The 11,298-nt window shown below is 44.5% G+C and overlaps 1 protein-coding gene across 1 annotated transcript; it reads left to right on the top strand.

Moving 5' to 3' along the window:
- The first annotated feature begins 800 nt into the window (after nucleotides 1-800).
- Nucleotides 801-9,933, top strand: KLF6 (KLF transcription factor 6). The gene is made up of 4 exons (XM_061349842.1): nucleotides 801-1,342; nucleotides 4,232-4,805; nucleotides 6,516-6,639; nucleotides 7,065-9,933. The coding sequence occupies exons 1-4, from the start codon at nucleotides 1,241-1,243 to the stop codon at nucleotides 7,114-7,116; spliced, it is 852 nt and encodes a 283-aa protein (XP_061205826.1). The 5' UTR covers nucleotides 801-1,240; the 3' UTR covers nucleotides 7,117-9,933.
- Nucleotides 9,934-11,298: the final 1,365 nt, after the last annotated feature.

Here is an 11,298-nt window from a genome sequence, read left to right as displayed (position 1 = left end):
ACTTGTGGAAGGAACCTCTCTCTATCATGAAGACATGAAGATCAACCTGTTATATGCTTTGCTATCCAGCTACCCTACTGAAGCACCAATGATGGCATCAACCGTTGCTCAGAGACCAAAGCAAGTAATTTTCTAGCTCTCCTGCTCACTGGGAAAGCAGAACCCAAGAGATCTACAGAAGCCTCATGGCGAAGATGCCAGTGGAAGGGGACTCGGGTATCACGGTTGGCACGCCGGTTAGCGAGGCCATCCCAACACGCCAGCCAGGCTGAGGACTGCCATTAAATCATGGGGCCACTGACTGTCCTGCGGCGAGGTTTCTCCGGCCGGAGAGAGCCTCCCCTCCGGCCCCCTCACAGCGCAGGCGGCTCCGCAGCGCCCTCCGCGATCGCGGCGCCGGCCGCTGCCTGCTCCCTTCCCCTCCCCCGCGAGAGCGCCGCTCAAAGCCGCCTCACGAACGCACGCCTTTCCTCCCGAAAAAAAGCAGCCTCTTCGCCGCTTTATATACCCTGCTAAAAATAGCCTGCCTCCGGCCCGGCCAATCAGGACGGGGAGAATTTCGAATCGGGCCAATGGCGGGAGCCGTCACGGCCAGGCTCGGTCACGCCAGGAGGAGCCGCGGTGCTTGCCGCGCAGCGATTGGGCGGCTCTGACATCATTGGCACGCGGGGCGCGGGGGTGCGCGGCGGAGATTGGGCCGCGGCGGGCGGGCGGGCGTCATGGGATCACGCGGGGCGGAGCCGCGCGGGGCGGGGCGGGGCGTTCGGGGCGGGGCGGGGCGCTCGGGGCGTGGTGGGGCGGGGCGCCGCGGCCGGGCAGAGGCTTGGCCGGGGGAGTCTTGCGGGGGGTTCCACTCGCAGCCGGCGCCGTGTTTGCAAATATTGTGGTGCGCGGAGGAGCGGAGCGGAGCATCCGCCGTCGGCCGCGCAAGACGGGGGAGAGCCGCGCCGCCGTCCACCGCCCCGGGAGTCGAACTGCCGCGCCGTGCGATTAAACTTTGCATGAAACTTTGGGTCTTTTTTAAGCTCCTCACGGAATTAATATATACCTACATATACATCTATACACACGCCGCTGTTACTGTTATTATTCTTCTCGGAGGAAGGGGGGGGGGACTCGGAAGCTCGAGATCAGAGGTTTGACACCCCCCCGCACGCACCCCTCAGCCCCTGCGCACCCAGGAGGCGTCCGCGTAGTGCTTTTGGTAACCAGCACTGACTTTGTTGTTGCAACTTGAGACATGGATGTGCTCCCCATGTGCAGCATCTTCCAGGAGCTCCAGATTGTGCACGACACGGGTTACTTCTCGGCCTTGCCGTCCCTGGAGGAGTACTGGCAACAGGTAAACGAGGGTGTCGGTGGTGGCGGTGTCTGGTTGGGGTTTTTAAGCCGTGTTAAACGATGACCGAATTGAAAATGGAAAGGAGGAAAAAAAGACAATACAAAAGGCCAAGTGTCATCAGCGAGTTTGGGGCACATTAAGCGTGAATGCGAGGGAGTGTTTTGGAGCAGGTGTTTCTGTTTTAACTAAGAAGGGTTTGTGGGGAGAGTGCAGAGGTGGATGTCAAGAGCTGCGCGGCTCCAGCTTCTTCGCTCCCACAGCCGGCCCGGGCCGATCCTGGCTCTTCGCTGCCGCCAGCGCCAGCCACAACGAGTCCTGGCAAAAGTTGTCCGCTTGTACCAGGTCCAGGCTGCACAGCTGGGTCTTGTCACCCGAGATCCCGGCCTCGGCCGAGCGCTGCTCTTCGCCCGTTGCCGTGGTGGGGTTTGTTTTGTTTTTTTCTTTTTATTATTGTTTTTTACTTTCTTATTTTTCCTGGCAGTGATGAGTAAGTAGCCCTGCAGTAGCGCATGGACACATATGCACACGTAGCTCTGTGTGTGCATGTATAATCCATACTTGTGTGTGCGTATCGTAGCCGTTCCCAGCGCAGGGAGCGTTGCGGAGCCCGTGAGCTGTCAGTCATATGACAGCGAGCCCCTCTCGCTAATTGCCTTCGTCGGCAAGGAGGAAGAACGGAGGCTCCTTCCCTTTAATGGACATATTTTGTTGTTGCCTTTTTATCCCCTTTTTTAAATTTTTTTCTTTTTTTTTTTTTTTTTCCTTTTTCCCCTTTCCCCCCCCCCCCCCCCCCCCCCGCCTCCCGAGCCTGCCCAAGCAGAGGGCTGGCAGGAGTGGCGGTGGTCGCCGACATTCCGGGGCTCCGCTCCGCGGCCGGGAGCTGCTCAGCCCGGCTACCAGACAAGTACCTGCTGGCTTGGACGCAGGAGAACGTTGAAATGCAAACTGTTACAGCCCTCACATGTACACTAATTGTATGCAATGCCTTTCCTTTTGAGTTTGGTGGGGCTTTTTCCTTCCCTTTCTCCTTCCCTTCCCCCTTTCCCCTTGCAGAGAGGCAGCTTCACCGTACGTGATTGAAATGGAGCTAAGTAGTTTCCTTCAGGCATTTGGGCTTCTGGCGAGGGGCCAGCCCTCATTCCCAGTAGCCTTCAGAGGCATTTAAACTCGGAGAGAGCTTCACTACGGTCCCATTACTAATCTACCTAATGAGGAATTTAAATTAGCCGGGAATATGAAAGTTTAACGAGATCTTAATAAATGCTTTTCTACCTGTTTTCATGGGAATTCAATTCACTATTGTGTTGTCCCTCACGAAACCTTTTTGTTTTTAACATGCATCACCAGCCAGTTACCTAATTATAGACAAATACATAAATATTGTGTGCAGTGGTTGGTTTGGTGTGGGGGTTGATTCATTGGTTTTTGTTTGGTTGTTTGGGCTTTTTTTTTTCCTAATTGTGCCCCACTCTAGGCTGGCCAGAACATGTGACCCAGTTTACTTTGAGCGGTGCTGGGGAAAAAAAGGAGGCAGCTCCCATGGCGGCTCTGCTCTTGGACAGATGCAAAGGAGCTGCAAAGGGAATGTATGGCATTTAGGATCAGGTTTTGCTACCGGGCTTGGAAGAGATGATCTTGCTAAAATAAGTAGAGTTTGGTATGGAAACTTGATGTGTCCATTTTCTGTGTAAAGCTTCCATGTGAATCATTTCCTATAGTGGAAAGAATAATCTCAAAACATCAGCTTGTTGCCATAACAGTTCATACCCTTTATTTTTTCTTTTTTGTTGTTTTGTTTTCTTTTTTGTTGCTGCTCTCTGAAGATGGCCAGAAAGTCAGCAGGGTGAACTGAAATTGAAAACCACAGCTTCACCCATTTAGGGTTGTTTTGTGTTTTGTTTTGTTTCGTTTCATGGAGTGCAGGGGAATGTGGTTGGGGGGGGAAGTTGTCCATGTACTGTTGCATGTATATTTGAACAGAGTACTTTCTTGGCAGATGGTCAGGGTTTTAAAAGGAAGTCTCCCTTGGCATTGCGTGAAAGAAAGAGAGAGATGACTCATACAGTGCACTCTTGGCCAGTAGATAAAGTTCTTGTTCATTGTGGGACTCCCAGCAGGACCTCAGAGTAATTTCCCGTTTTGCATCCTATAGAATAGGACATTTCTGTTCTGGAACTTTTTTCTCCCCTCTTCTCTGCTGTTGAAGTTCCCTATGTTCCTGCGAACACGCATGGGAGCAGTTTGAGTTATGTGGCGTGCATGCCAGTGTGCTTGGAAATGACATTCTTTGAAAGTCGAGTGTGCTGCGTTCTCATGCACAGGAAATGGGAGGATGTCTGCTGCTCCATTGATGTCCCCAGAAGACGGGCCAGCAGCTCCGCAGCCATGCTGAAATGTGGCTTTGTTTTCTGACACAGCGTTTGAGTTTTAGCTGCCTGTCAGAGCACATTGTGTTCACTTGGGTCCTTTCAGCCTCATGTTTGTGTGAGATACAAAACAACTTGAAATTAGATGAGGCGCGAGAGCAAAGTGTAATTATTTGTTGTGGTTCTCTGTGGTCCTTTTCAATGTCAGCTTACTGAAAACACAGATTTTATGATGAGAGTGATGATAATTTGACTGACTCATTAGAATGCTATTTTGGAAACCAAAGCTGACTTGCACCTTCAGCTGTGTGTTTGAACTCCTGCCCAGGTCTCAAGAACAGATTTCTTTTCATCGTAACAGTCACCTAGTTACGGCTGGAGGAGCCTTTAATTTGTTTTGAACCTGGAAACCTCAAATCGAACGCACCACGTTTCTGCATGCTTTTTGAAGTGTAAAATACAATTGAGTTTATTTTTAAGCAAGGTTGTAACTTTCATCTTTTTTCTTCCTTCTTTCACCTAGACATGTTTGGAGTTGGAACGGTATCTTCAAAGTGAACCCTGTTACGTTTCTGCATCTGAGATCAAATTTGATAGCCAAGAGGATCTCTGGACCAAAATTATTCTGGCACGTGAGAAAAAGGAGGAATCTGAACTGAAGAACACTTGTGTCACAAAGGAGGACAATCTTACTAGTCAGAACTTAGAGACCAACAGTTTAAATTCTGATGTGAGCAGCGAATCTTCAGACAGCTCTGAGGAGCTCTCACCCACAACAAAGTTTACCTCTGACCCTATAAGCGATGTTTTAGCCAGTTCAGGAAACTTGAGTTCATCTGTCACTTCCACTCCCCCTTCGTCTCCTGAGCTGAGCAAGGAGCCTTCTTCTCAGATATGGAATTGTACCCCGGGTGAGTTGCATTCACCGGGCAAAATTCGTACTGGTACCGCTGGAAAGACTGCAGAAAAAGGTACACCCGCCAATGGTGACACCTCTCCAGATGGCAGAAGGCGTGTTCACAGGTGTCATTTTAACGGTTGCAGGAAAGTTTACACCAAAAGTTCGCATCTGAAAGCACATCAGCGCACTCATACAGGTTAGTAACCATGTGCTTATTAAGAATTGGCAAGTGCTGTAGGGAATACCCCTGATGATGGTGGTGTCACATTGTTACACAATCACTGGGTGGGAGCCCAGGTTTGGAGAGATGATATAATAGTAATAGAGGCTTACCAGCATGGCCATCACTTCCTCATTCTTTCCATAAGCAAGCTGAAGCCAAGACGGTTGGTGGTAGTTTAGTCTGCTGTCATAGCAAATGGGAGCCACTCATCTAAATAGGCAATAGTAGGGAAGCTGCAGCGGTATGCAGTCTTCGGGAACAAAGATCTGGCCAAAGTAGACGCTAAACCTTTCTTGACATTTATTTCTAAAGCAAAAGAGAGCTGAGACTTTCTTGCAAAAAAATGGAACATCGGTCATCTGAAAATCAGTCAGATCACTAAATACCTGTTTTCATGGTTCAGTCTGCATTGGGGCTGTTCAATCAGACATCCCAAGGCCTTGATTATATAAAGTATAGCTATAGTTGTAAATCATTCAATGTTTTTGTGTGCCATTGTTACCAGCCAAAATCTTGGAAAACCACAGTAGTCCTAACATATTTGGGCTTACAAATGTATGATCTACTGTATAATTTCATCCCAGAGTACTGAACAACAGCATTTTATTGTTATGGAGCCTGTACTAAAGTGAACAATCCTGTGTGTTACCGGGAAAGAAAGTGAGGAGGATAAGACACTTCAGGGCTTTTATAAATATTTTATGGTTGAAGTAGCATGCTGATTTGCTTGCTTGAGCATTATTATTTGACATTTCTTTATGACAGCAGTTAAATATGTGGAGCTGGTGGAGCTGTGCCTTGGCTCAATCGTCATCATTTAACAGGAGGAATTGGCCTGGCATTCTTGGTGTTCCAGTCCAAAGACCTGCACATTGTGGGTTTTTTTCCCCCAAGAAGTGGAAAGAGAATTCAAGGAAAAGATCCTGTTTTGACTCATGAGCTCAGCATTTTATGGCTTTTGTGGGAAGTCTGAGCAAGCTCGGATGTTCCCATTGTCATGCAGAAGTCAGATAAAACAAAATTATTTCAGGAGGAAAGAACAACTTCCACTGAAACCGTGGTGGTTCAGCAGACATAAATAGCTGCCGGCCTCAGAAGTGTTGCAGAACTGTTGTCCTGGTGCTGTCTGGCTGAGAATGTTCCTGTGAATGGAAGTGGTATTTCTTGAATGCTGAAATAGCAGTGTTCAAAGTGGCATGCAGGCTTTTCCAAGAATATGTGGCTCAGCAGAAAGGAGGTTGCGTATTATGCAGATGAGTGAGTGACAAAGGGCTTTGGTGCAATACAGTAGCCTAATTGCATTTTGGAGCCTAGCTGTGCTGTCTTTAATCAGCTTCATGAGGTGAATGATACCTGTTTGGGAGTAAGCCTGCCATTATGGATGGACAGGAATGGTAGAAGGTTGGATTTCTTTGTTTCCTGTGAGCCTGTTTAATCACTTTTTTTTTTTCTTTTCATAAGAATGAGATTATTTGGTGTGCTGTTGCAGCAAAATAGTTAAGTAGAAATTGTGGGTGAATTTTGCAAGCCTTCTTTGTCTACATGTTCTGAAGCATTCAGATAGTTTAAATAAAATTGGCTGTCTTTGGGGGGTGGAGGAGGTTTACGTAGAAAATGAATGGGATAGCACCTATCTTTCTTTGAATGAATTCATGACTAACGTGTAATCTGCTTTCTTTGTAGGGGAAAAGCCTTACAGATGTTCATGGGAAGGGTGTGAGTGGCGTTTTGCAAGAAGTGATGAATTAACCAGACACTTCAGAAAGCACACTGGTGCCAAGCCTTTTAAATGTAGTCACTGTGACAGGTATGTTACTGAAGTGCACCTTTTTAAATAGTTATTTTTAATGCTTGTTGGAAAGCCAGTCTAGGCTGCTTTTGACTTGTGAAGGAATCATTTGGGAATGCAACTGTGTCTAGTATTTTTAAGGGATTATTTTATATTTAGACTGGGAAAAAAACCTCCCATTTTACCAGTCATTGGGATGCAGCTTGTAGCCTGATGCTTCAGGTAAGTTTTGGCAAGTCCCTAGTGTTACCACTCATCTGTGGAGCTCCTGGGTGCCCACAGACACCTTGAGTGCTCCCATCTATCCAGGGAATGCCAGATCCCTCCTCCATCAGCCATGTTTCTGAGTAGCAGGGCAATGGGGGGTGTGCTTCAGCCATGCATGTTGTGTTGTGCGTGCCTTCAGCAGGGGGCTAATGCAAAATTTGCCTCTTGCTTTGCAGGTGTTTTTCCAGGTCTGACCACCTGGCCCTTCACATGAAGAGACATCTCTGAATGGGTCAAGAGGTGAATCCTGCGGGCTAAGAGGCGTCAAGGTTGAAGAGCCTTGAGCAAAGGGATGCGTGTTCCAGCCAAAGCATGCCATTTTGCACCCTACCCAGTTGCCTCCAGGACCTCACTTTCTTGAAGGTCTTTTGAGGGCTAATAAGTCATGTAAGAAACGGCATAGCAACCGCGGTGCGTGATGTTTGGGGTTTCCTGGACTCATACACTGGTATCTAACCTTCTGAGTGGCTCCTAAGCCTTTGCCGTGAGCATGTGCACTGAGAATGTTAATGATTGGGTGACTGTATGCGATGAGGATCTCTCGATGACTGTATGCTGAGGCACATTTTTTTTTCTTGTGGTTGCTTTATAACTGTAAGAGAAAAAAAATAGTCTGAATGTCTTGTATGTGAGGAATATCTTGTGAGATGGGACGACCACCAATCATTTCCAAGGGGTGGGGGGAGGGGTGTCTGCACCTTCTTAGAGGGGAGATTGAGAGGGGAAAGGGGGGCGGGAATAAAAAGAGTCAGGATGCCAGAATGGAGATGGGGTACCTCCCTGTTCCTGTGTGAGAGGAGCTTTAGGTGTCTGGTGCAGCTATTAAACGTGCAATGTGTCAAGTAGCTTGTTTTACTTGCTACAGAGCTCATTTGTAATCCATTGTATAAGCTGTGTATTTACAAATGTAACACAACTATAACTTTTCATTATAATACCAAGGTTATTGCATGGTTCTGGGGAACTATATGCTTTTCCATTCTTTAATCAGGACTGCAGTTTTGATTCCAGTTAAGAGCAGCTAAAATACGATTGGTCTAATGTTACGTAATGTATGGAACATGAATAATTTTTTCTGTTGGGTGGATAAAACCACTATTGGTTAGAAACTGATTTTTCTCATGCAGCTAATTTTTCTCTTATTTATGCCTTGAGGACTAACTTCTGGTTTTCTAGCTGTTAATGCACTGTTGACCTTAATAATGGTGCCTTATGCAAGTGACCTTCTCTTGCAGGGGGTCTTATACAGGGGTATGGGTGATGCATGCTTTATTAAGGCTCTCTTTTCACCTGGCATTGTACTGTATCAAATGTATAATATGAGGGGAAAAAAGGTTACTTCCAGGGTCCTCCTTCACAAAGAAAAATATAGAGAAAAGTCATTCATGTCAATACAGTATTTGTTTAACTTAGACAATTTGACTGTGTTACAGTATAATGCATATGCCAATTGAATACCTGACCAGTTCTGCCACCTTGAGACTTTTTTTATATTGACCTTGCACAACAACTGTGTATATACACACCCCAACTGTACTTAATATGTCGAGTTTTCATACATATTAAAGATACAGAAGTATTAAAAGATGTATTTGCTTAAAAGGCACAAGTTTCACATCTATATATCTAGCTATCTGTTGGTCATACAGAAAGAAACTATATTACTTTTTTTTTTAAAAGTGGGCAGAAAAATAATTGTGTATGTATATTTGTGTGTACAGTCTGTGTATGTGTGTATATATATAGATAATATATAAATATTTTTTTTAAGAGGAAAAAAATTAGAACACATAGCTGGAAAATGCCACAGCCCATCAAAATATTCCCTCTGCCCCCCCGCAATACGGTCATTAAGGAGACAAAGAAGTAAAAGATACAGTTAATTAAAATCTAGCATTTTTAGAGGCTTTACCTTTAGCTTAATTGTATGCTAAAGGCTTTGTTGGCATTCAGTCCTTCTCAGACTGCTGACTGTGTTTTGTAGTTATTAGGTTGTCTGGAATAGCGTATCTGTGGCCATTTAAGAATGATATGAACTGAATATTGGCATGCTAAAAGAATATTAGCTGTGTGCAGATGAAGTACACTCGGGTTTTGGCCTTCCAGCTTACTGGAGGAGCTGTGAGTGAGCTAGTCGTCGTGGTGGTTGAGCTCTAATTTTACATAGTTCAGCTAAAATGAAGACTCTTTTTTCCTAGAGTAGAAACTGTCTGTCCAAAAGCAGTATTTTCTTTTTTTTAAACCAGCTCACTACAGTTGATGCAATGAAACATGTGACCTGTTTCTTTTTCTATTTATTATTGGTCTTGCTTATGATGCTAATATTTTGGTATATCTTCCTGGAAATGTATGTAGATAAGTGGTTTAAAAAAAAAAGTATATGCAAGTGATGTGGTTCTAAGGAACACATAAGCTTAAATCATTCTCATTTCATTTTTGGTTTAAATTGCCTGAAAATGCACTTTTTTTTTTTTTTTGTTCCTTCCCCAAACCAAACAAAATTTTCCAGAAAATGGATTTCTGTTTAAGGTAGGGTTTTGTTGTGTTTTTAACTCCTTGTTTGCATTGTCTTTGGCTTAGCCATAATTCTTATAAACAAGAAAGTAAACAAAAGCAAAAAAAAAAAAACAAAAAAAACCAACCCCAAACAACAACAACAAAATAAATTAAACTTGCACTGGCTTGTCTCAATTGTGAAATACCATCAGAGTTGTGTGGATGGGGTGGGGCTGTGTGCCATATGTCAAATGCCTGTAATTTTCTTAATAAGCAAGTACATTTTGTTCAGGTGATAACTGAGCCTCAATCAAGCTGAAAAATAAAAAAAAAATTTTTTGCTTGAAATTTAAGAAGAAAATGTTTCTATTAGTGAAATTTCTTTTTTTGTTTTTGAAGCACCCTGTTATCTAAAGAATCTCTTTGTAAGATTTTTGTAAAAATTTTGTTTTACAAGATTTTATTTGAAATTGTTTTTTGCAAGATTGTTATATTTCTGTATGAATGTATTTTTTATTGGAATAACATAAAAAGAAATTCTTATCAGCATCACGTGTCTGTTTTCATCTTTCTCCCCTCTGAAGTCGTACACATCAAAGGATGTCAAGTATTATGCTGACATTCTGCCTTGAGTCACCTGGTTGCAGGTACAAACACCTTTGAATCAGGTTGCTTTGTGGAGAACAAGCCCTGATGAGAAAGTAGTATTGGCAGTAGAAACTAGAAGTTCTTCCGTATCTGAAAGACTGTTGTTGACTTAGTTTTTGCCTCAGCAGAATGAAGTTAAGACGATTATTACTGTGAGACTGCGCCTTTATTCCAAATAATTTGTCCTGGAGAGGTGAATGCACGTAGGACAAGTTCTGCATGTGGGAAAGGAGAGTCAATGGGCATTTGAAGTGAAGGAAAAAGAGAAAGGCAATGACTGGGCTGGAGCCACCTGTCCTTAACTTTTACTGCAGACTGTGAGCCTTTGAACTGCCCAGCCATTGGGGAAGCAAGTCTGAAACCTTGAAGACTCAGTCGTGGGAAGGAATGCATGAGATCTGCCTGGCTCAGACGCAGAGATCTTGAGTCAGCTGTAGGGCTGACCTGACCCACATGCTGGTGGTGACCTTCAACCAGACAAACGCAAGCCTCTGTGAACTGCATTTTTTCAGAGCAATGGCTCTTCAAAGCGTGCCTGCCCCGTATACTGGCTTGGGACACATGCAGAACTTGTTTCATGTTGCCTTGTGGCTTCTGCTCACTAATGCTGGTGTTAAAAATCCCTTAAGCACTGGGTAAAACTATTGGCATAAAAGGCAAAGTTATGCTGAGAAACTGACTTTTACCATGTGAATTCAATTCACCATAACTGAAGGTTTCATAGGTTTAGATGAGAAACGGCTTAAAATTGATACAGAAAAGAACTGAATCAATAAATACAGATTGAGCCCAAAGTAATGTGAAGGAGAGACCCTTGCCATTATTCTCAGACTTGTAGCTGGCTAGTGAGTAGACAATATGCCTCCTTATAGCCAAGGAAGAAATGGCAACTTAAGCAAAATCTGACCTGCAACAGGAAGGATATATTAAATTTTACCACTGGTACAGTATCTCAGGCAGTGAAACACAGGTGTGTCCTGGGAAACTTAGTTACAGTTGCAATTGCAATAGCAAAGGCTACCAAGGTTTAAGGGATTCTGACATTTTGCCTCCTCATCTGTATATAACAGAAATGGAAAGATTTTTAAAGAACTGAGTTTGCCCTTGGAGGTTCTCCACCCAAAATGTTCAGTGGGTGTGTAACACAGAACAAGGATTGGAATTTTTTTTCCTGTTTACTGGGGACGTGTCATCTAGGGCCGTGTCTTACCATACCTTCTAAAAGAAAAAAAGAAAAGGACTGATAACGCCATTATTAAGGACGTT

Source organism: Neopsephotus bourkii, unplaced genomic scaffold, assembly GCF_033783945.1.
Source record: "Neopsephotus bourkii isolate Nb327-2 ecotype Australia unplaced genomic scaffold, CSIRO-AGI_Nbou_v1 NB_53, whole genome shotgun sequence".
Classification (NCBI taxonomy): Eukaryota; Metazoa; Chordata; class Aves; order Psittaciformes; family Psittacidae; genus Neopsephotus; species Neopsephotus bourkii.
This window is presented reverse-complemented; position numbering and strand designations above follow the sequence as displayed.